General features: G+C 40.5%; 1 protein-coding gene across 9 annotated transcripts; it reads right to left on the bottom strand.

The window, feature by feature from the left end:
• Window positions 1–376: 376 nt before the first annotated feature.
• NAE1 (NEDD8 activating enzyme E1 subunit 1) lies at window positions 377–25,572 on the bottom strand. 9 transcript variants are annotated; one of them, XR_012328337.1, is made up of 20 exons: window positions 25,460–25,572; window positions 22,180–22,283; window positions 22,030–22,090; window positions 20,289–20,319; window positions 19,474–19,545; window positions 19,154–19,233; window positions 18,450–18,559; window positions 16,469–16,578; window positions 15,477–15,539; window positions 15,017–15,080; window positions 14,041–14,132; window positions 11,513–11,572; window positions 11,286–11,419; window positions 8,946–9,021; window positions 8,667–8,706; window positions 7,326–7,412; window positions 6,402–6,494; window positions 3,287–3,401; window positions 3,065–3,201; window positions 377–617 (listed from the first exon to the last, which is right to left on the bottom strand). XR_012328337.1 is itself a non-coding variant. In XM_019935706.3 (20 exons), the coding sequence occupies exons 1-20, from the start codon at window positions 25,510–25,512 to the stop codon at window positions 508–510; spliced, it is 1,605 nt and encodes a 534-aa protein (XP_019791265.1). In that variant the 5' UTR covers window positions 25,513–25,572; the 3' UTR covers window positions 377–507. The 9 variants fall into 9 exon arrangements, 7 of the variants coding, with proteins under 7 accessions (XP_019791265.1, XP_073653069.1, XP_019791267.1 ...); XM_019935706.3 differs by having other exon boundaries at window positions 3,152–3,201; XM_073796968.1 differs by lacking the exon at window positions 15,477–15,539 and having other exon boundaries at window positions 3,152–3,201.
• Between the last annotated feature and the right edge of the window lie 398 nt (window positions 25,573–25,970).

The following is a 25,970-nucleotide window of genomic DNA, read 5'->3' as shown; positions in this document are numbered from 1 at the left end:
GCTTCTCATTGCGGTGGCTTCTCTTGTTGCGGAGCACAGGCTCTAGGCACGTGGGCTTCAGTAGTTGTGGCACACGGGCTCAGTAGTTGTCGCTCACAAGCTCTAGAGTGCAGGCTCAGTAGTTGTGGTGCACGGGCTTAGTTGCTCCACGGCATGTGGGATCTTCCTGGACCAGGGATCGAACCCATGTCCCCTGCATTGGCAGACGGATTCTTATCCGCTGCACCACCAGGGAAGTCCATACATTTCTATGTTAAGTAACTTTGAAATAGCAAGCCAGAAATAATGAGCTCAGTTAGAAATGGATAGCTTTTATTCTCTGAGAAAACCGTTTCCTTCCTCCCTCCACCTCAGCTCCCCAAAGAACAAGACTACATTATTACAAATGAGAAAAATGTTTATTAAGGAAACAACTTAACAGTTCTCCCTTAGCAGAACTTTACAGACTGGAGCACAACCTGAAGGCAATTACAGTTTCAATCATTAACACACTATAGGGTACTTATTCTACAACTGGAAAGTTGCTGAAGTTTGTGACATGCCACTATAAATGTAAGTATTATTAAAAATTACAAATTGTTTGGTGATTACTTTGATAACCTCTTGAGCAGCAGCTCCTGCAAGGAAAAAGGAGAAAAGCAAATCTTTGAAAAAGGTAAATTTCAAGAGTTCTATAAAAATATTCAATTCTGTACAGAAAACCTTTCCTTTCCAAAACCAAAGATGTTTAAAAGCAATCCAAAAGAGACATAACTTACTGAGTCATATCAAAACAAAGGACTACAATTTTTTATAACTATGTTATTAAAGGAAATAAAACTTTTGTTATATACATTCACACCCTGGCATATTATGCCACAGTTTAAAAGAAGTATTTTTAATTATGGTGGTTTAAAAAGACTGGCAAAATATATTAAGCAAGAAAAACTCAAAACAATAGTATGGATGACTGCACTTTTTTTAAAGGCTAAATATAGGCAGAAAGGATTCTCAAAGGATACCCTTCTGTTGCATTTGAATTTTACCCTGTGCATGTTTTATAATAAAAAGGGGGGGGGGCGTTTCCCTGGTGGCGCAGTGGTTGAGAGTCCGCCTGCCGATGCAGGGGACGTGGGTTCGTGTCCCGGTCCGGGAGGATCCTGCATGCTGTGGAGCGGCTGGGCCCGTGAGCCATGGCCGCTGGGCCTGCACGTCCAGAGCCTGTGCTCCGCAACGGGAGAGGCCACAACGGTGAGGCCCGCGTACCGCAAAAAAAAAAAAAAAAAAAAAGAGGGGATAAAGGGGCTTCCCTGGTAGTGCAGTGGTTAAGAATCTGCCTGCCTGCCAATGCAGGGGACACGGGTTTGACCCCTGGTCCAGGAAGATCTCACATGCCATGGAGCAACGAAGCCCGTGTGCCACAACTACTGAGCCTGCGCTCCAGAGCGCGTGAGCCACACTCCAGAAGCCCGGGCGCCTAGAGCCCGTGCTCTGCAACAGGAGAAGCCACCACAATGAGAAGCCCGCACACCACAACTAGAGAAAGCCCGCGTGCAGCAACAAAGACCCAATGCAGCCAAAAATAAATAAATAAATATTTTTAAAAAGGGAGGGTAAAGGAATATCTGTAATTTGGAAAGGATCTATATTAGATACCCAGACTGCTATACTCAGTAACAGTCTGAGTATATAGTAACAGTAACAAGTTTTAAAGTTACTATTCAAAACAAAACAACAGAAAAAAAAAAAAAACGACCAAGAAAACAATTTTTCATCTTTTATAATCTGAAGCTTCCGCTTTCACATTCACTGATTCAATAAAATTTGAGACTCTACTGTGTACCAGATACTGTCCTAGGCACTAGGGATACAGCAGGGAACAAAAGACAAAAATCCTTATCCTCATGGATCTTACTTTTCAGTAGTGAGGGAGAGAGAATTTACAAATAAGTAAAACGTCAAGTGACTAAGTGCTAAAGAGAAAAAGCAAGGAAGGGGGATATGATGCAAGAGGAGGGACTGTTTTAAATGAATCAGGGATGGCCTCACAGGGAAGATAATATTTTTAAAAAGACCTGAAAGAAATGACTTGTGCAGAATGATTATAGAATGCACATGTTATAGACCGAATGCATGTCCCCCAAAATTCATATGTTAAAGCCTTAACCCCCAATGTTACCATATTTGGAGATGGAGTTGAAGTCTTTGGGAGGTAATTAGGTAATTGAGGTCATGGGGGTGGGGCCCTCATGATGGGATTAGTATACTTATAAGAAGAGACGCCAGAGAGCCTCCTCACCTTCCTGCACAAAGAAGAGGTTATGGCACACAGCAAGATTGTGACTGCCTACAAGCCACAAAGAGAGGCCTCACCAGAAACCAACTATGCTGGCCCTGACCTCAAACTTCCAGGCTCCAAGGAGTTTTATTTAAGAGATGGTATTGTTGAGTTGGGTCCTGAAGAACAGGTAGATTTTAGACATGCAGGCAAGAGGGAAACTTAAGGCAAATGGGCCCAGATTGGGGTAAAGATTCAAGGAGCGGGAAATCAAAGGGCATGTCTAGGGGAAAAGCAAGTAACTTGAAAAAACCAAGGCCAGAAAGGCTGGGTAAAACCAGAACACAGAATTTTTTTTTTTTTTTTGTGGTACGCGGGCCTCTCACTGTTGTGGCCTCTCCCGTTGCGGAGCACAGGCTCCGGACGCGCAGGCTCAGCGGCCATGGCTCACGGGCCCAGCCGCTCCGCGGCATGTGGGATCTTCCCGGAACAGGGCACGAACCCGTGTCCCCTGCATCGGCAGGCGGACTCTCAACCACTGTGCCACCAGGGAAGCCCAACACAGAATGTTTTAAATGTCAAATGAAAGACTCTGGATTTATTTTCTGAGGACTACTGTAGTGTATATGTGTGTACTGCCAGGTGAGAGGGTTAAGTGAGAGACACAATCAGAGCTATGCTTTAGAAAGATTAATTACTCTTCAGGAGTTTAAAATGGACAGCAGTGGGAGAGACGGAAAGCAGGGAGACCAGTTTGGGGGGTACCAAAATAATCTAAACTCAATATTAACATTGTGCTTCACTGACCTCCCTAGTTATAACAGCTGGGAAAACAAAACTTCGTAACTGTACTATATAACAACAGGTGACAGTCTTCTCATCTCTGGAACTCACCCCCTAAGAATGCAGCAATGGTGTGTGGTTCAGCAGCTCCGTATCTGCAACTACAGGAAAGGATGGAGACATGAACATAGATTAGCCTTATGACAGGACAGTATTGTCTCTTGCATTCCCTAAAAAAATACTCACAATTCATGGACATAATCATCTTTCACTATTATGGATAATCCATATTCCTGAAGGAAGCCAGTGAGACAAGACTTCAACTTGCCTATATCTTCTTCAACTTGATAGTTAGATACCCCTAAAATATATATATGCAAATTAATTTTCATTAAAATAAATATGTGACTCAAAATTATTGGCTATCTCCTTTATTTAATCCAGTTTTAGGTATTCTAGTCAAAACATTAAGGTGTAAAACTGAATTAAGAACAAAAATAATGGAAAGTATGAGACAAATATTTGCAGCTATCACAAACCTGTAACAATCAAAGAAACCGTCTAAAATCTATTAAAAATTTGAGTTTGACAAATCTGCTTTGTTCAGTGCTCCTTACCCAGTATCTAGAAGAGTATCTGACACGTAGTGGTGCTCAGTAATTATTTGATAGAACTGAATGAATGAGAAAGTAATGTCCTATTTATACCCTTTATAAAACTTATAGCGTTTACTACCCATTTCCAGGAGATTAAATGACATATATAAAACTATAATAATAGATAACACTTACGGAGCATTAATAGATGCTGGACATTGTTCTAAACACCATCTAAAATATTAATTCATTTAATCCTTACAGCAACCCTACGAAGTAGGCACTATTATTATCTTCATTTTACAGATAAGGAAACTGAGGCACAGACAGATTAAGTTATTTGCCCGAGTTACTTAGCTCATAAGTAGCAAAACTGTGATATGAGCCCAGGCAGTTCTTAATGATGAAACTATGATGTCTCCAAAGGTAAGCTATTATTATTATTACTGCTGGAAGGAAAAATGTAATTGCCATAATATCCAGGTATTACTAAAACCCTCTAGTTTATTTTTTAACCCCTCTAGTTTAAAAACTATCATTGGGACTTCCCTGGTGGCGCAGTGGTTAAGAATCCACCTGCCAATGCAGGAGACACGGGTTTGAGCCCTGGTCTGGGAAGATGCCACATGCCGCGGAGCAACGAAGCCCGTGCGCCACAACTACTGAGCCTGCGCTCTAGAGCCTGCGAGCCACAACTACTAAGCCCGCATGCCACAACTACTGAAGCCTGCACACCTAGAGCCCGTGCTCTGCAACAAGAGAAGCCACCACAACGGGAAGCCCGCACACCGCAATGAAGAGTAGCCCCCACTTGCCGCAACTAGAGAAAGCCCGTGTGCAGTAACGAAGACCCAATGCAGCCAAAAATAAAAATTAATTAATAAAAAAAAAACCTATCATCACTCCTCCTCAAAATAGTAGCATCTACCCTTTATTGAGTACTTAAAAAAAGCTAAGCAGTATGTTAAGTGATTTTCATACATCACGTATCTAACCCTTACAATCTAATAGAGTAGTTATTATTATCACCTTTCCATACTGAGAGAACTGAGACTTGGAGGGAAATAGTGACTCACCCAAGATCAAGAGATAATAAGTGATAGATAGAACTTGGATTTGGACCTAGGTTTAACTCCAAAGCGTATGCTCTATGTAATAGCTAATCTCCCATGATGGCTCCCCCATGAACACCTCTTTGTGCCCTGTGTGGTCCCCCTTCTGCTCTTAATCTAATGTGACCCTGTGAAGCCAACAGAACATGACATAAGTGATGCTGTGACTTCCAAGGCCAAGTCATAAAAAGCCTTGTACCTTCCACCTGGGTCTTTTGGAATGTTAACTCTGGGGAAGGCAGCCACTATGTAAGAAATCTAGGACTCCCATGCTAAAAGGAAGCCCCAAGTAGCCATGTGGAGAGAGAGGCCTGACCAGCACCCGCCCGCTTCCCCCACAGCAGTTCCGGATATCCCAACTAAAGTGCCACACACGTGAGTGAGCATGTCTTCTTGGATGACTCCAGCCCCAGGCGTCATGCAACTCCATGAGATCCCCTTCCCCCAGTGAAAACTGCCTAACCGAGCCCAGCCCATCCACAAAGCAATGAGACAGAAAAATCGACTGTTTTAAACTACTAAATTTGGGGATGGTTGGTTATGCAAGAGATAACCAAAAATACATTCTAAGCAAACAATACAAATAAAGCAATACATATTTGGTGTTTATTCCTTTTCCTTTTCTGGTAAGCTTGCTCATGAAGATTATAACTCAGTGGGTATACTACGTCAGTTGGGGCAACAGGTTTTATGACACACCCAGAATGTGCTGCTATGCAATAATCCTGCACAATTAAAATTACAATCTTAATAAAGATACCCTGGGCAACTGAAGACCTTTGAGCATATGCCAATTCCCCAATTACTACATTAACAGATAACAAAAAATAGATACTGAGCAAAGAAACATCTTCAGAGTTCTGAGCTGAGAAATCACAGGCATACTTCTTGTGGTTTTCTCATTCCACTAAATCAAACTCAGTGTGAGTCTTAGAAGTAAACTGTACAAAGTGACAGGAAAAAATTTTATCCTATATGCAATCAACCAACAGTCCCCTGTGTTGAGTCAAACACTACTTGCAACTGGTTACACTTAAAAAACAAATGGTATTTCCTCACTGAGACGAACCAGGTGTAAATTGTTTACAGTGTGACTTCAAGCATCACTACTGCAAACACCCCAAGAATCCTTTAAGATTTCATTCTATTTAAGTATTTATTTAAGATTTTATTGGGGACTTCCCTGGTGGCGCAGTGGTTAAGAATCTGCCTGCCAATGCAGGGGTCATGGGTTCGAGCCCTGGTCCGGGGAGATCCCACATGCCGCGGAGCAACTAAGCCCATATGCCACAACTACTGAGCCATGTGCCACAACTACTGAAACTTGCATGCCTAGAGCCCGTGCTCTGCAACACAGACAAGCCACTGCAATGAGAAGCCCGCACACCGCAAGAAAAGTAGCCCCCGCTCACTGCAACTAGAGAAAGCCTGCGTGCAGCAACAAAGACCCAACGCAGACAAAAATAAATTAATTAATTTAAAAAAAAAAGATTTTATTGGGAATTCCCTGGTGGTCCAGTGGTTAGGACTTGGAGCTTTCACTGCTGTGGCCTGGGTTCAATCCCTGGTCAGGGAACTAAGATCCCACAAGCCATGCTGTGTGGCCAAAAAACAAGATTTTATTGTATTTGATAATTTGATTGCTATTCTTACCTGGATATCTACCATGTTGTTTATGAAATCTATCAACAGCCCGTAACATTAAGTATAATACTATCTCATTATCTGGATTGTCCATGCTGGAAACTGAAAGGAAAAAAATTTCAGTATAATTTGTGTAATTCATGACATAAAAACAAGGAAGGACTGAATTTACTATATACTCAAGTTTCAGAATACAAGGCAATTCTATCATAAAATTTAAATATTTTGTGACAATAAAATAGAAAATGATAAATAACTATAAAATAAAGGGAGATACGTTACTGAGATAAAACCCAAAGGTCTTATAGACTATTAGCTATGGTCACATAACCTCTACTATGGTCGTAGTATGCTCACTTTAGATCTTCTACATATCACACAACTTACTCAGTGACCTAAATAGGATTTTATGTATGTATATATTAAGTTTTATATTTGAAATTATGACTTCTTGGATAGGTTTATAGAATAAAATTTAGAGTATAAATATTTACATTATCCTTTATGTTATCACCATACACTCTACTATACATTCTGTTATACACAAAATATTTATATCCTTAGAATTAATTAATAACCTAGCATCAAAAGGTTATTACTGGGGCTTCCCTGGTGGCGCAGTGGTCGAGAGTCTGCCTGCCAATGCAGGGGACACGGGTTCGAGCCCTGGTCTGGGAGGATCCCACATGCCGCAGAGCAACTGGGCCCGTGAGCCACAACTACTGAGCCTGCACGTCTGGAGCCTGTGCTCCGCAACAAGAGAGGCCGCGACAGTGAGAGGCCCGCGCACCACGATGAAGGCTGGCCCCCCCGGCCGCAACTAGAGAAAGCCCTCGCACAGAAACGAAGACCCAACACAGCCAAAAATAAATAAATAAATAAATTTTAAAAAGAAAAAAACCTCACTTTAAAAAAAAAAAGGTTATTACTTACTAATTTCATCCTTGTTAACTGTATGCAAGCCATATTCTTCAGCTAAGGATCGACATCTCACCACTCGAAGAAATGCAGAATTGCTGCCTGAACACAGAAAAGACATTATGGAAGTAAATGGTTAAGATATATGACTATCCCAATTAAGAAGAGGAAATTCTGTGTATCCTCTTCACAGACATGGAAGTATGAAGAAAAGGTTCTAATAGTTAGCAGAGATGGCACCAGAACACAAGTTATCTTAAATTCATGTCCTTGGCATTACAACCAGGTCAGCACTGACTACACAGGTGATGGCACTTCTCTGAGCCTCAGTTTTCACTTGTGAAATGGAGATATACTGTTTACCTTTGAGCTGTTCTGTGGATCAAAAGTGTAACTGTGTACAGAACGTACCAAGCAGAATGCCTGATAGGGCTCAATGAATAGTAGTTTTTATCATTATTAATGGACAAGCAGTACTGAAGGAGAGTGTTATACATACTGTGCTCTGAGAATATGTAAGGCTTTAAAAAAAAAAAAAAAAAACTTTGTATTATGGAAATTTTCAAACACATTCCAATAGAGACCAGAATAATAAACTCTCAAATACCCAACACATCTAGCTTTTAATCTGGTATCATATAATCTAGTAGCACAAACACTAATGCATAAACACGGTGTAAGATTAGTAATGGAACAAAACATTGAAACTAAGCCTAAACAAACATGTTGAAGAGTCTTAAAATGAATAATTTGGATAAATAATTTTAAGGATGGGTAACACACAAAATGTAGACTTTTGCAGAAACTAGGGGTCATAGCTACAGGGAAAAATCCTCAGATGGCATGTAAAATAGATTTTATTACTCTTAAACTAACTCTTAAATTCTCTGGGCCTACTCAGGAGTTATCAAGAAGACCCCGGGAGCCTAGCCACTCTGAAACTAGATGGCAAAATTCTTAATTCTATCACAGTCATTTAACACTGATCGAAGTTAGTATTTAAACCAATACTGTCAATGTACATGTGACTCAAGACTTCACACCCAAAGTCTTCAGATAAAACTTTCCCAAGTTATTTAAAATGAGTAAGCTGAAAATAACTGTGTTACTGATAATTTTCAATTAATTGATCTTCATGTCTTTTTAGCATTAGATAAATATGCTCTACCTCTGACCAGTCTTAGAATACCCTCTCCATTTATTATGAGAAAAAAAAACCTTACCCAATAATTACCTATGTCAATACCACTGAGACCATGGAAAATTTTTAATTTCAACCATTTAAAATTGCTGGGAACATTTCCCATGGCACATTTTTATCAAACAAAATAAGGAAATTAAGTCAAGGTGACTTACAGAGTAATTTTAATTCTTTCTCTGAAATGGACTCTGGTGCCTGTAAAGAGATAAATGCAGATTTTGCTCCAGTATAAAAGCAGATTAACAGAGGGTGCAGCACAAAGCCCATCACTATGACAGGCCTTTTCATTAGCAGGTAAGTGAGGACACCTCTAAAGAAGCTTTGAGGCAGTGCCACACCTTCTCTCTAAGCCTTTTCTGGCTGGAGTTACATGATGCAATCAGTCCTATATGGAGCTGTACTGTCCATCAAAGGCAGTGTGCCCGGCAGCTTACCTGGCCTATAGACTGAAGCAATTTGGCAACGTGATTACCCACAGCAGCAGCATCTTTCTTTGCTTTTTCACGGTAACTGGAAAAGAACAACAAAAAGCTACTATTAACGAATATTTAAATTACCAAATTTGGGGACTTCCCTGGTGGCGCAGTGGTTAAGAATCTGCCTGCCAGTGCAGGGGACACGGGTTCGAGCCCTGGGCCGGGAAGATCCCACATGCCGCGGAGCAACTAAGCCCATGTGCCACAACTACTGAGCCTGAGCTCTAGAGCCCATGAGCCACAACTACTGAGCCCACGTGCCACAACTACTGAAGCCCGCGTGCCTAGAGCCCATGCTCCGCAACAAGAGAAGCCACGGCAATGAGAAAACGGTGCACCGCAACAAAGAGTAGCCCCCACTCGGCACAACTGGAGAAAGCCCGTGCGCAGCAACAAAGACCCAACGCAGCCAAATATAAATAAATAAATAAATAATTACAAATTTAAATCTCACCATGAATCAAACAAAAAATGTCTTTCCCTTTCATGAAAAAATACTGATCTGAAAACACATCAAATGTGACAATGCCATGGAAATTCTACCAGCACCTGTTAGTGGTTGGTGATGGATTCTTGGACTGCACTAATAACCTAGGCTCCCTCAATACTAACTTAAAAACTGCCCTTCTAGAGAGATCCATGATCCATGCTTCTCTGACAGAGGACCTAACAAAATATGTTGCAAAAGAACACAATCTCCTTGAGGTCAAGTCCAAGGAAAGTTAAATACTTCAAAACTGTCCATCTACAAATTCATGTAAAACTTTTAAGTCTATTTACATTTTCACCCTCTAGAGATGATCAGTGTTAAGCTGACTACCTCTGATATGAGGTCATAATTCTTTTGTCCTCAACTGACTTTTCCCAAGTTTTAGGTAGTTGAACTTTTAGGCTAGGGCAATAAAGATGTGTAGGAGAATGACTGAGATGAAGCGTACAATCTGTCTAGGGAAGAGAGACCTTCTCTGTGTGTCATTATCTGGCCCCTGAAGAAACAAGGCCAGTGGCCCTGGATTCATCAGCACCATGCCCAAAGTACACAAGGGTAATATCCATTGAGACCTGTCCTTATGACAATCTACCTGGGTTCAGGCTAGTGATACCTGGATAGCAGGTGTCTATCTATAGTCATGAACTCTTTAAATTATGAAAATTAATGACAAAAAATTCATCAAAACTAAAGACTTCAAAGTTTTAAATTACAGATAAAAGAGAGTATAGGGCCATGGTTAAGAGTATAGAGGTGAGTTGCATAGATTTAAATCTTGGTTTTGCCATTTCCCAGTTGTCAGACCCTGAAAAAATTACCTCTACTATGTCTTAGTTTTCTCACCTGTAAAACTGGGACAATAATAGTATCTCTCTCATAGGGCTATTGTGAATACTAAATTAGTTAATACATAGAACAGCTGACAGCACAGAGTTAAGTGCTCAAATGTTAGGTTTTATCTTGAAATATGAAAAACAAAATCTGACCCTTCAGGGGGTATATGGGAACTCTATACTTTCTGCCCAATTTTGCTGTGAACTTAAAACTATTCTTAAAATTAAAATATGGGCTTCCCTGGTGGCGCAGTGGTTGAGAGTCTGCCTGCTGATGCAGGGGACACGGGTTCATGCCCCGGTCTGGGAAGATCCCACATGCCGTGGAGCGGCTGGGCCCGTGAGCCATGGCCGCTGGGCCTGCGCGTCCGGAGCCTGTGCTCCGCAACGGGAGAGGCCACAACAGTGAGAGGCCCATGTACCGCCAAAAAAAAAAATATATATATATATATATATATATATATATATATATATATATATTTTAAAAATCTGCCCCCTAAATTTTTTAGCTTATTTTTATAAATTTATTTATTTATTTTTGGCTGCATTGGGTCTTCGTTGTTGCACATGGGCTTTCTCTAGCTGTGGCGAGCGGGGGCTACTCTGTCGCAGTGTGCAGGCTTCTCATTGCAGTGGCTTCTCTTGTTGTGGAACACGGGCTCTAGGCGTGCAGGCTTCCATAGCTGTGGTTCGCAGGCTCTAGAGCACAGGCTCAGTAGTTGTGGCGCACGGGCTTAGTTACTCTGCGGCATGTGGAATCTTCCCGGACCAGGGATAGAACCTGTGTCCCCGCATTGGCAGGGGGATTCTTAACCACTACACCCCTAGGGAAGTCTCTTAGATTATTTTTAAAGTGATAAGATTATAACAGGTTTCCATTTGATTTCTGATTTCTGGTAGACTGATAAAATATGTTCATCTCTAATATAAACAGATTGATTTTTCTACTACACAGTTTGAAAACAGGTGACTTACACATTTTGCAGTTTTATATATTTGCCTGAATCTGCAATCATATCAGGAATTGTGCCTCGAACAGGTAAATTTCCTTGACCCTCTTTGGCCACAAATTCCTTTAAGGCACGAGCTAAAATCCAAAATGTCGGAGTCTAAAAGAAGCAAAAAAAATTAATATTAAGTGACATCTGAATTTGACCCAAAGGTTAAGGTGTCATTATTTTTACTTTTTTTGTTATTGTTACCTGTTTGGTGATATTTATGCAGCGATCATCATTAAATATATCTTCAATACTGCTTGGGATCTAACAAAGGAACAGGAAACATTTACTTATAATAAGAATTAATATAAGTTCACTTTTATTTTCACTGCCCACTTTAACTTCCACTGCAATTTTCCAAACAAGTTCAAATACAAACTTAGACTTTTATTCAGAATCACCACCAGATGGATTTATTGGCGAAAGAGCGAATGGAAGAAAGTCCCCTCCTGCCCACTGCTGTTAGCATTAAAGACTGACCTATTCTCTTACATCATAAATAGAGTAAAGAAGGAGTCTAAGTAAATCTTTTTATAGTCATATTTGAAGACAGAACAAAGATAACAGACATTAATACCAAGCTAGATTTGTAGTCCTTCATGTTTTTCCATCTTGTCAAAAATCTGAAACCCTTACACCCTAATTAGTGACTGCTGAAAGAGACAACCACTCTGACAGAAATAAGGTAGTTAAATTAAGGACGTTTAATGCTAGCAAGAACATCATACATTAATAAAAACTATAGATTTCTTAGGCTTTGATTCTACTGTTGAGTGGAAAATAGAACTTTCTTACTGGTAATTCCTAACTGCTCTCTCTGCTTCCACTCCCAGTCCCCTACAGTCTTTTGACCTCACAAGAGCCAGAATAAGTTTTTTAGAAATATAAATCAGGTCACTCCATTCCCCTGCTCAAAACACTTTAGTGGCCTGCAGTGCCTTTATGATCAGGCCCTTTCTGCCTCTCCAAACTTAAATCCCTCCCACCTCTTTCCCCTTTGTTTACTTCATTCCAATCACAGTGGCTTTCATACTGATCCTTGAACAAATGCCAAGCATCATCCCACTTCTGGGCCTTTGCACATGTGCTTCCTTGGCCTGAAAAGTTCTTCCTCCAGACCTCTGCATGACACTTCACTTAGGCTTCTGCTTAAACACATCTCTTTGAGAGTCTCCCTGGCCCCTCCTGATCCCAGACCTCCTCTCCATCATACTCTACCCCTTTGTTCTACTCTAATTTTGTTCACAGCACCTGGTACATTTGTCTGTTTGCTTAGTTCACTGTCCCCCAACCATGAGAACCTTGTTTTTTTTAATTGGGGTAAATTTTACATTCAGCAAAATGTACAAATCTTTTTTGTTTTGGGTTTTTTTTTTTTTTTTTTTTTTTGTGGTACGTGGGCCTCTCACTGTTTTTTTGTATTTTTGTTGTGTCCATTATAACTTCTTTTTCATTTCTAATTTTATTGATTTGAGTCCTCCCTTTTTTCCTTGATGAGTCTGGCTAAAGTTTTATCAATTTTGTTTATCTTTTCAAAGAACCAGCTTTTAGTTTTTTTTGTTTCTGTTTTTGTTTTTGTTTTTTGCGGTACACGGGCCTCTCACTGTTGTGGCCTCTCCCGTTGCGGAGCACAGGCTCCGGATGCGCAGGCTCAGCGGCCATGGCTTACGGGCCTAGCTGATCCGCGGCATGTGGGATCTTCCTGGACCGGGACATGAACCCATGTCCCCTGCATCAGCAGGCGGACTCTCAATCACTGCGTCACCAGGGAAGCCCCAAATGTACAAATCTTAAATGTAAAATTCAATGATTTTTGATAACTATACACATACTTCTAACCATCACCCCAACTGAGACACAGAAAATTTTCATTACCCCAGAAAACTGTGTGATTCACAGAGCACACACTTTTAATCACTCAGCAACACTACCTCATTGTCTCCAAAAAGTATGTAATGACACCTTGAGTGCTTTCCTAACTTGAAAGGTAGCATTTTTTCCTGTTTTAAATTATAAGAAAATTCTGGGAATTCCCTGGTGGTCCAGTGGTTAGGATTCCACACTGCTAACTGTTAGGCCCTCACTGCTGAGGGCCCAGGTTCAATCCCTGTCAGGGAACTAAGATCCCACAATCTGTGTGGTGCAGCCAAAAAAAAGATTAAAAAAAAAAAAAAGGATTAAAAAAATTATAAGAAAATTCTAACTTACACTACCAGTTGTATTATTCCAAAGTTCCCCAAAGAACTCACTGGCCAGAATTCAAAAACAAAACAACAACAAAACAAAGGGCATCTAAACTAGGTTATCCTCCAAGTAATTTTTAAGGTATACAATGTCATTAAGAACATCTTCCTATATATCCAAATAATTACTGTCAAAAGCAAAGCAGGGTAAGATTTAACTTTTCAGGCAACACTATTTTGGACCAGCAAAATACCACCTTCATTATATAATTCCTACCCCAAAACACTTATTATTCACAAATCATGTACTTCAAACAATTAATTTATATAAATCACTGTATCAAATTATATGCTGAAGCACTGAGATCCATTTTAACAAGGACAATACAGAATCTTATTAAAAGAATATTCAAGCTGTATTATAGACATTAACTTCTAACCAACTCTACAGTTTGAGAAATATTAAATTAAAATTAAAATCAACTATTTCACGTATGAGGACTTCAGAAAACACCTTTCATTTGTGAATACCTCATCAGCTCTTAATACCTGAGTTGTATTTAGTGCTGTGTTCACATTTTTAATAGCTTCTTCAAAATTCTCTTCATCTTCCGGAGCCCCATTTTCATTCTTTAGAATTCCTATTAAAATAGAAATTGATTAGCAAACGACAGCCCTTTTCTTTTCACTCTTTCTCTCCCCCCAGCATTATGGAGATAACCTTGTCAGATTCTGAAGGGAGGACTGGATACTGAACCTTAAGAAGAAATATGGCTAATCACTAGTCATTCTTTTTTTTTTTTTTTTTTTGCGGTACGCGGGCCTCTCACTGTTGTGGCCTCTCCCGTTGTAGAGCACAGGCTCCCGACGCGCAGGCTCAGCGGCCATGGCTCACAGGCCTAGCCGCACCGTGGCATGTGGGATCTTCCCAGACCGGGGCACGAACCCGTGTCCCCTGCATCGGCAGGTGGACTCTCAACCACTGCGCCACCAGGGAAGCCCACTGGTCATTCTTAAAACTACACAAGGAGTGGCTCCTTAACCTCCCGAGGAAAATAAAATAAAAGCTCATGATGGGGGCTTCCCTGGTGGCACAGTGGTTAAGAATCCGCCTGCCAATGCAGCGGACACCAGTTCAAGCCCTGGTTCAGGAAGATCCCACATGCCGCGAAGCAACTAAGCCCGTGCGCCAAAACTACTGAGCCTGCACTCTAGAGCCCACGAGCCACAACTACTGAAGCCCACGCGCCTAGAGCCCGCGCGCCTAGAGCCCGTGCTCCTCAACAAGAGAAGCCACCGCAATGAGAAGCCCGTGCACCGAACCAAAGAGTAGCCCCCGCTCACTGCAAGTAAAGAAAGCCCATGTGCAGCAACGAAGAACCAATGCAGCCAAAAATAAACAAATTAAAAAAAAAAAATCTCATGATGGCATCATCTGACAAAGGTGTTGACAGAAATTCAATAAACATTAGCTTCAAGCAATATGCTTTTCCAACTTTATACATTTAATCACATCCCATATTACCTTGTCTAATCAAATCTCTGAAGTCTTCTTTTTCTTTATACGTTTTAGGTATTCGTCCATTTGTCTAAATTGGGTTAAAAAAAATTTTAATCTAGTTGTAAAAACTCAAAATATGGAAACTGAAAGTCCAGTTTCCCCCTACCCATATGAGATTTCATCAGCAAATCTATACCTTGGTGAAATCAGCTGACTTGATAGAAAACAGAAACTGTGGGCCATTTCTCTACATTCATTCCCCACTGCCAGTTTCAGAATGACATTTGTTCAAATTTCATTTTGTTAATAAAAATGTCAGTATCAAAAGAGAAACTGCTAGATTTAAACTAGCAGTTTAAATCAGCTGCCCTATAACCACATAAGGAAAAAAAATCAATGTCCCACCCCCTCCAATGAAATTCTTTATAATAAACTGAAAAAATACAGTCATATATGGAATTTCTCTTTTCAAGAAAGGACATACTTCACTATACCACTGTGCTAAATATTTAGCTATGATCACAATCCATGGAGTGTGGCTATGGTCCTAAAAATAAAAGAATCAAAGGAAATATCAGTATTAGTTAACATTTATTTTTCACTATACCACATCATTTTCAACAAATTCAACAATATTTATTAAATTCAATTATTCAACAATGTTTACATCTCTCAGTATATGTGGAATAATGAACGAAGGAAAATGAACTGGGTTAACAAAAACTGCTTTACAAAGATTTTGAAGGCAGTGTCCAATTTAATTCTAATAAGGCAGGTATATACTATGATTGTCCCCATTCTACCATTAAGAAAACTGTCTCAGGGACTGCCACCCAAAAATAAAGCTCAAGTATCCTGATTTCAGATACCAATCCTAGACTAAGGAAAAGGGATCCTTTCTGTGTTTTCTGATGAACCAAATACCTGCATTTAATTAATGGGTAGTCAGGGGGAAAAAAGTGTGTGTGTGTGTGTGTGTGTGTGCGTGTGCGTGTGTGTGTGTGTGTGTGTGTGTGTGTGTGCGCCTTAAATTACATGGCCTGTTATAAATATCATTATTTCTATAATGAAATATGCAGTTGCCTTGGTAATTCTCAAACACTAAAAATAAGTTTTAAGAGGAGTCAATTTCAACAAACACCACCCCAAATTCAAACTGTTTTAAAAAGGACATCTATTTGTTTAGGAAAGAGCCATGAAGAGGGCTTCTGGGATATGTTAATGTCCAATTTCTTGATCTGGGTGTTGATTACACATATGTTCAGTTAATGTACTTTTCTTCAATAAAAAAGTTTTTAAATTTTGGGGAAAGATAGATTTATTCAAAACAAATTAGGTACAATGTTGTTACTATGTGACCTGGATGACAGGACTATGGAGGTTTATAGTATTTCCTCACTTTGTAATTCAAAAACCTTAGGTTAAAAACAAAGTTTTAAGTATACCTATAAATGGAAGGTCACACACACTACCAACCTTTTTTTCCATATGATCCAAATCATAAGACTGAAAATGTTCTCTCAGTTCAGGAAATGGCTTATCCAGTCGTAGATCCTCTAATGCATTATCTGGATGAGATTCTATTACTGTGAAACAAATAATCCCAAAAGATAAACTTACTTCTTTAGCAATACTGCTGGCAGTACATACATTATAGGAACTTAGGAAATCTGTAATTTTTTTTGTGTGTGTGTGCTACGCGGGCCTCTCACTGTTGTGGCCTCTCCCGTTGCGGAGCACAGGCTCTGGACGCGCAGGCTCAGCGGCCATGGCTCACAGGCCCAGCCGCTCCGCGGCATGTGGGATCTTCCCGGACCAGGGCACGAACCCGTGTCCCCTGCATCGGCAGGTGGACTCTCAACCACTGCGCCACCAGGGAAGCCCGGAAATCTGTAATTTTTAAATGGGCATAGGGCCTACAGGTTTTTCTCATTGTTTTGTTCATTATTGAGTTAAATTTACATATATATATAAATTTGTATTTTACTAAATGCACAAATTTTAAGTGAACTATAGTTTTTTTTTTTTGGACTATAGTTTCAATAAAAGTAAAACCAAGATTCCTTTAGTGAAGAATTTTCTTATTACAATTGGAAAAGATCAAAATAGGTAAAATTTGCGCTCCGATAGCACCCAACAACCTACCCTTCCTCCGCCTGTGGTCTTCAACAGACAGCATCACCATCCACCTAGACCTCTTCCCTAGAAATGTGATGGTCTTCCCTGACTTCGAGCTTCCTTGGCCCAGTATCAGTCCCTCCCCACATCCTGATGTCACGTCATACACAGCTCTCCACATAGGGGAGCGTGGGAAAGTGTGTAGTTTCAGTGAGTGTTTAGAGCTAGGCTCCATTCTGTCACTTGCTAGCTGTGTGACCTTAGGCAAATAGCTTAATCTCTCTATGCCTCAGCATCCTTATCTGTAAAAAGCAGATAAAACAGTATCAGCCTTACAAGGATGTTGGAAAGATTAAATGAAATAATCCACATAAAGGCAGGCACACAGCTAGCAATGTTAACCTTCATTACCATCTACCCCCTCTTCCCTATCCTTATAACATCTGCCCTCAGTCAGGGGCTCTCTCTCTGTCTCTCTCTTTCTCTCACCTAGACGACTGAAAATCTCCTAAAAGCAACCCTTGTCTCCAATCTTTACCCCTTCAAATCCATTCATTCTCCACCGGGTTTCAGAGTGACCGGTTTAAAACAAAATGTTTGCCTTGTCACTTTCCTACTTACAACTCCTAAATGACCCAGCACCACTGCCAAAAACTTATCCTCAAAAGCCACTCCTTAGCTGCCCAGGCAGATGCTACCAATGCCAATGACTGTCATTACACTAGCAGAGTACCTGGCTCAGAGCAATGCAGGAGTACTGAACGAAAACTTTATATGATGATTTAAGATTAAAATTTTCTAAATAAAGGGACTTGAACTGATGCAAGCCTGCCTATGGATGAGTTCAGTCTCCTATAAACACTGTTTCCTTGGAACAGTAGTTAGGTAAATGCCTTGCTTGCTGTGTGCAATTACACCTGAACTGGGGAAGCCTAATGCCTGTATAAGAATGGAATAGAATACTGGTGGGGGAAAAGGTGGCATATCCTTTCTGTGTCAGTGTAACCCACATACCTTGGCTCTTACCTGTGCCAGACATACATGCCCTATGTAGGTTAGGAGGCAAAAAAAGCTAGGTATTTGCATAGCTGCTGGGCCTCCTAATAAGATGAAGCAGCTGCACCTATTGTATCTCCTGCTTTGTATCCTTCTATAATGCTAAGTAAAGGAAATACAAAGATTAAAGCCTACTGATTCTGACTGCCACTTTGAACGTGTAACCAGAGTTGAGCTGCTACAAATTTACTCTGTGATTTAAAATTGACTTTCTAAATTGTCAAGTTCCTAAAATTATAGCTAAAGCAACCAATAGGAAGCCCCATATGTGCAACAATTTTACCTGGATGTTCTTTTATAATGATCCTCATATAACCAACTAGTCCATATGTCCTACAGATCAAAAGAGGGATTTGGGAACTCCAGAGGACATCTGCTAAACGTAGTAATGTACTGTAAAAGAAGGCACAAAAGATAAGAACATAAGCAAATGGAAACATGCCAAATGTGAAAATGCTTTAAAATAAAGCAACTTTCTTACTAAATAATAAATGCAAAGGTATATCTATTGAATTTACATAAACAGCATATTTACATAAACATATGCTGAAAAGCAAGAAATTCCACAAGGTTGCAGTCTCAAAGAAAGTATAGACTAGAGAGATATGAAAACCTAGTCCTTTGTATTAGGGAGAATGCTACTGAAAGACATCTCCTAAACATTTCCATAATAAAGAAGAAAATATTTATAAAACCTTTGTATACAGCGCCAAGCACTCCCTATAGTTAATTCTAACTAGTTTTTTTTTTTCACTAAAAAAATAACCAATGTTCAATTTAACTGTTCTAAATATATTTTTTTTAAAGTTTCACATCTCAGTATTTTTCTCTTCCCTATCTTTTTAGTGCTGGAGATCTATAAGCACTTCTAATTAAAGATTTCTATGAAGTTTAAGAATTTTAAGGACCACAAACTCTGCAGTGAAAACAAAACTATGCAAATCTAATAAGAGATTAAAATAAAAACAAATTAACTTAAAAATTTACCTTTCAGGAAGCTGAGTTGCAACCACAATGGTAAACCTACAGAAAAATGAAGGATCATTGTCTAGAAGGTTTTCTGGACTCTAAATAGGACAGGGGAAAGAAAATCCAACAATTTGACAATCATATTAAAGATGACAGAAACAGTTAAGCTACTTTAGAACAAGTGAGGTAAATGCTAGACTCCAATGTTAAAATAATTCAACTCTCAACATAAATATACAAAGATTCAAAATTCTAAATTCCTAGGGCTCTGAATTACTAAAAAATTAAATTTCTGACCAGAAATAATAATGTGTATATATATACATATATATATATACCTCTTCCACAAAATTCCCAGAGACATCGTTATTTAATTCTTGTAAGAATTCCATGGCGGCTTGAGCTCGGTTCTTTTTAAAAACAAAACATTTTACTTGAATTAGAAAAAAATTTGGTTAAAATTAACCCCTTAATTTACAGATCAGGCAAAAACACTGTAAAACAACCCAAATTCCATGCACAGATATGACAACTCTGCTTTACATATTGTGTTTAAACTGGGACTAAACCAGAGTATTACTTAAAACAGAGCTAAACCATCATTATTCAGAATTCTTAAATGCTTACATGACTTGCACTCTACTTTTCTGATTAGGCAAATGACCAGAAAACCCTGGGGAGCAGGTAGGGAGATTCTGAGTCAAGTTGAGACTTACTCTAACCTCCCACATTTACAGTCCTGCACATGAGACGTCAGTCATTAAAGAAACAGTCATTTCTATTCAGAATACTACACTAAGTTGACCCATATGGTTTTGTAAGATTTTTAATATGAAATACAAAACTAAGACACATTCTGACTAACTCTTGGTAAAAAAAAATCTTCTTAACCAAAATACTCCAACCTCTGAACATTAACATCACTGAATATTTAACTTTAATACAGGATAATAAAAACACGAATAGTACTTCTAAGTTCTTAAACTACCAAGCATATAAAGATTTACGAGATCAGAAAAAAAATGAGATAATTAGCTTTTTTCTCAGAGGAATAGTAAGCTCTTTTAAAGTAAAGCTTTTCAAACAATCGAAACACAGTGGCATCACTAGATGTTCAAATACAACTATATTCTATAACAAACTGATTTTTTACCTTGCCAATACTGCTTCTCTGAAGGAAAAAACTAAAACAGAATAAAAACAAATTTAATGGCTTCTCTGACTATAAAGGAAAGGTTATTTGTAATACCAGGTGCATTTCATTCACAGTTTAAAACAAACTATATTTTAATTTCAGACTGTAACAGCCTTCCTGGAGGAAGAAAGCTGGATGAAACTTGTAACCAAAGACAGGCTAATAAATCAATGTTACCCAAAGTATGTACCACAGAACATGAATTTCACAAAATGCTCTGAGAAAAGGGTTCCCGGGCTTTAAAAAGTTTGGGAAACAACATATGTTATATTCTCTCTTGGAAATTCATAATATATGTAATACGCATGATGTTGAAGTCTTACACTAAAGAAATGTTTAGTTTCATTTGACCCATTTCCCAAACTCATTTGACCATGGAATCCATTTGCCCATTTAACAGCTACTGACCACACTTGGGAAATGCTGCATTGAATAGTCTGCTTTTGCAGGTAACTATAACAGATTTATTCAGGCTTCCTCCCACACATACCCTTGTTGTGCCCCAAGGTCCAGATCTGAGTCTGCTGATCAGAGTCAGGGTACCCTTGGAGCACAAGCTCAGCAGCTCCACAAGAGAAAGAAACCTCATTCTGTTCTAACCAACCAAGCAAGCAAAGATAAAAGGACTTTTTCTTTATAGATACCAATAAAAGGGTGTTGTGGTAGTGAAACTTGTATTACCACCCAGAGAAAAGATAACAAAGCTCAATGTGAACCAAATTCTGATTTCCCTTCTATTTACTCATTGTTGTTGTTTACTGACAAATATAATGAGAGACCCCAGATTCCAAGTCCCTGAAAAGGCAAGCATGAAATCCAAATTGGGGAATGCTCTGAAAGCCTAAATATGATCATCTTTAAAGAATGATATGCAGGCCATCTTTAAAACAGCATTTTTAGGGCTTCCCTGGTGGCGCAGTGATTAAGAATCCACCTGCCAATGCAGGGGACACGGGTTTGAGCCCTGGCCCGGGAAGATCCCACATGTCGCAGAGTAACTAAGCCCGTGCACCACAACTGGTGAGCCTGCACTCTAGAGCCCGCGTGCTGCAACTAGTGAAGCCCACGCACCTAGAGCCTGTGCTGCGCAACCAGAGAAGCCAATGCAATGAGAAGCCTGCACACCGCAACAAAGAGTAATGCCTGCTCGCCGCAACTAGAGAAAATCTGTGCACAGTAACGAAGACCCAATACAGCCAAAAAAATAAAATAAATTAAATAAATAAATTTATTTAAAAAAAACGAACAGCATTTTTACAGACAGTGTAGTGTAGAAAGAGATATACCTGGACTAAGCTTAGAAGACACCACAAACAAAAGGTAGCTTTTACTATCTTATAATCCGAAAATACAATTATTGTTAATTATATACTAACATCTAGGAATCAATATAAGGACTCAGGAAGGATCCAGATTTCACAAATAAAGTAATAATGACTACCCTTTTTCATTAATAACAACAATAAAGACAGTAATGATGGGTATCTTTTACTAAAGGCCTATTTGCCAGACACTGTGCTAGCACTTTACCTATATTAACTCACTTCATCCTTGCCATGATCCTAAGCATAGGGACTATTTCCACCTGGAAGTTAAGTCACCCTGATTGAGGAGTTGAAGCTGGAATTCAGGCCTTGCTCTCCCATGACAAGGCACTGCCTTCCCTAACATGCAGGTATTTGAAAAGAATAGAACATACTTATTTCCAGCATCTTCTCCGCTGACCTGATTTCCATCAATAATCGTAAATGAACCAATACCTGGGAGACAAAACAAGAGTCAGTCAAGAATATATATTTCTAGCTCAAAACCTTAAAGAAGTAAATCTACAACAACAAAAGTATAATACCTGGTAGTACCAAGTTTTTAAGAATTTCAGTTCCTGTAGCTGTTGCATTTATTAGGCAAACATGAGCAGATTCTAAAGCCTCTTGCCCATGATCACCCCACAACCTACAAAAGAACACACAAATTTAACGTTTTCAAAGCTTTCATGAAAACACAACTTTATTTGAATCATGATCTTTGATCTTTAAAGTGTTCTCGTATAGAATAACTGATGTGACAACCACGGCAAATATGCGAGACAGGAACAGCAGGAGGTGTTACGGGGATTATATAGCTGACTAACCTGAGACTCAAACAGGTTGATGACTGGCATGGTTAAAGGGGGGGTTAAATCAGAACTAAAAATTTGGTCTTCCAGCTCCTAGTCCATTATTCTTTTCAAGCCAGATAACTTACAGAACAGAAAGTCTTTGTAGTCATTAACATTAGAGAAGAAACTTAGATTTATTTATTATTATTATTCTTTTTTTTGGCCGTGTCACGTGGCATGTGGGCCATGTGGGATCTTGGTTCTCCTCCCAGGGATTGAACCTGCGCCCCCTGCAGTGGAAGTGTGGAATCTTAACCACTGGACCGCCAGGAAAGTCCCGAGAAGTACCTTAGATTTAAAACCTATTATTCTCTATTTCATTTCTCCTTAAGTTATAGGGATCCAGAATATTTAAGATCTTGACATAGGACTTATCACCATGACGTCTGCCAAGAGTGAGAAAAGATTTACCAAGAAAATTGAATTATCATCTGAAAAGCCTTCACACTGACTTCAATAAGAGTGCTTTAAAATGTAATTCCCAATGAACATTCTAATAGCATGATTAATAAATGCATATATTAAAAAACAGAAAGATGTAATAAGGATTAGAAATATATGTTATAACCTGAAATATATGTTATATCCTGTCACACCAGCATATCATGAACATGGCAAGGTACATGATCAAATAAGCATCATGACAGCTGATCCAACCTGGTTACCTTCGCCCAGAAAGCCTATTAACTAATGTATCTTTTCTTGTCAGTATAGGAACTAGTATAGGGGGAGCCCAAGTCATTAGAAAAGTTTCATAGCCTGGAGGACTGATAGACTTTAAGGTGCTTTCCCTGTCACCTGATCTAAAGCAGATTCCCTCTTTTTATGTAGCCCATATGTCTTCCAGAGCATATCACAACTGTAACTGCCTCATTTCGGGTTTTTTTCTTTAATTAATTTATTTTATTTATTTATTTTTGGCTGTGCTTGGTCTTCGTGGCCGTGCCTGGGCTTTCTCTAGTTGCAGTAGCTGGGGCTACTCTTCGTTGCGGTGCGGTGGCTTCTCTTGCTGCGGAGCACGGGCTCTAGGCGCGCAGGCTTCGGTAGTTGTGGCTCGTGGGCTCCAGAGCGCAGGCTCAGTAGTTGTGGCACACGGGCTTAGTTACTCCGCAGCATGTGGGATCTTCCCAGACCAGGGATCGAACCCGTGTCCCCTGCATTGGCAGGCAGATTCTTAACCACTGCGCCACCAGGGAAGCCCTCATTTGGTGTTTTATTTGCTGAACACCCATCTCTCCATTCCACTCTAAGCTCCATAAGGGTCCAGACCACTCCCACTGTTCACCACTGGAACCCCAATGCCCGATACAGTGCTCTGCCCAGGATAAGTGATCACTGAATAACTGTCAAATGCATGGAGGAATAGCCTAGAAGAACCAGACAGACTGGAAATGTCTGTTTTTTCTGTGAAAGTAGGGCATACAGAAGACACCTGACATATTTGGTTGATGGATACCCGGGTAGTTGGAAAGTAAGCCTAAAAGAATACTGGTGCATCTCTAGGTAATATATTTCAAGAAACGGCCCAAACAAGAAATCAATCCTCTCTATTCTCTTGCTGGCCTAAGGAAAGCAGGGCCTGCTGACTGCTAGCTGGCTCAACAGCTTTGCTGCTTTGCTTGTAACCGCTTCCCTCTGACACTTCAAAGCCAATAAACAGTTCTCACGGTGAAAGGTAAAGTTTGGTCCTTAAATGGACTGGACTCAGCAAAAATGCTTTTTTGTCACAGTTACTTAGTAATCTAAAATATCTTCTCAGCTCTGTCATGTATGGTTACATCTGCATTCAAAACACAAGGATCTCCAAGAATTTACAAGAGAACACAAGTTGGTTACAAGGGCTCTGCCACCTTGCTTCTTTCCCCAGAAGCTCAGGAGCAGATAGTACCAGCTCTGAAAAAGCCAGAAGGACCTGAGTTTACAACTTGGTTCAAATACATGGGAAACTGGGCAGGTTACAGAACTTTTCTAAGACTCAGTTTCCCCATCTATAAAGCAGAGAGAATATCTACCTTCAAGGCTGGTCTCCGAATTGAGTGCATAAAGCCCCTAACACAGCACTAAGCTATAGGTACAAATGGGTTCCAGTCCTTAGGGACACACTGTAACTTCTGGCTTGGGGGCTCCAGAAAGGAAGCGGGCCAAACATCTGTGTTACTTCTGCTGCCTTAACACACAGAAGATGATCAATAAATAAGGAATGGGGAGTGTTAGGAGAAAAGGCATGGGAGAGGAAGTAGTCAAGAACCAGCCCGATGGCTTAGACCTGCAGTGTCCATTAAGGTAGCCATTAGCCACATGTGGCTAATGAATAAGGCTAGTCCAAACTGAGATGTGCTATAAGTGTAAAGCGCTGGATTTCAAGGACAGAATGGAAAAAAATGTTAAATATCTCGAATAACTTTTTATACTGATTATGCATTAAAATGGTAATAATTTGGATATATTGGGTTAAATAAAATAAAATGCATTATTAAAATTATTTTCACCTGTTTATTTTTCCTTTCTTAATGTGGCTACCAAAAAATATATATAACTACACAGGTGGTTTACATGAGACTAGCATTATATTTCTAGTGGACAGCTCCGGCTTAGAACAATACCTAAGACTCGGTGCTGCTCTCTGCGGCCGGGATGGGGTATTCCCGATCCCCTCATTCTGCAAAACGAGAAGCCTGAGCACAGCGAGGTGGAACTGGCAGCTGCCCCGGTGACCCGGCTGACGCTGGGACGGTGCACCTCGACCTGCACACAGCGTGGCGAGCGGGCGGGCGCGCCCCTCGGGGAAGGCGAGTCCCGGCCCTCGAGAAGCACCGCCGGCCCCAGGCCGGAACCCTGAGCGCCGGCTGCACGGCCCGGCCCAGCCCGGTGGGAGGCCTGAGGGAGGCCCAACCACGCCGCCCGCCCGCTTAGCCCCGGCCCGGACGCGAGGAACCCGCTGGCTCGCCCGACTCGGTGAGCCCTGGCTCACCTCAGCTGCCGGTCGTACTTCTGCTCCTTAAGCAGCTTTCCCGGCTGCGCCATGGCCGCGCCCGCCGCCCGGAGAACCGCCGGGCCACTACCGAGAACAGCCACCACCTCCACGAGCGCGCAGGCGCACTAAGCTCCCTTCGCTGCAGCTGCCTCCTGCGCGCTGCCCGCAGGGGGCGCCGCCACTGCACTGCGCACGCGTCGCCTGTACGCCAGGCGTGTGCGGCCAAAGCTCAGACTCCGGGCTGGTAATCTAGTCCTCCCCAGTGCACCAGCCCCTCTAGTCCGCCAGTCCGAGAATATGTACGCAGTAGCTGTGGGGAACTCGAGCTTTGGAATCAGGCAGATTTAGATTTTAACCACTTACTTGTTGTGAGATCTGATCTTTACCGCTCATATCCTCAGTTTGTTCCTCTGTGCAATGGGGATAAATGAGCCTCCTTCACAGAGTTCTATTAGTCTTTAATGAGATTTTGAATACACAGAACAAGACTCACAAAAAATCATGTCTG

Source organism: Tursiops truncatus, chromosome 19 (assembly GCF_011762595.2).
Source record: "Tursiops truncatus isolate mTurTru1 chromosome 19, mTurTru1.mat.Y, whole genome shotgun sequence".
Classification (NCBI taxonomy): domain Eukaryota; kingdom Metazoa; phylum Chordata; class Mammalia; order Artiodactyla; family Delphinidae; genus Tursiops; species Tursiops truncatus.
The sequence above is the reverse complement of the archived record's forward strand: the minus strand, read 5'-3'. Positions and strand labels throughout refer to the sequence as shown.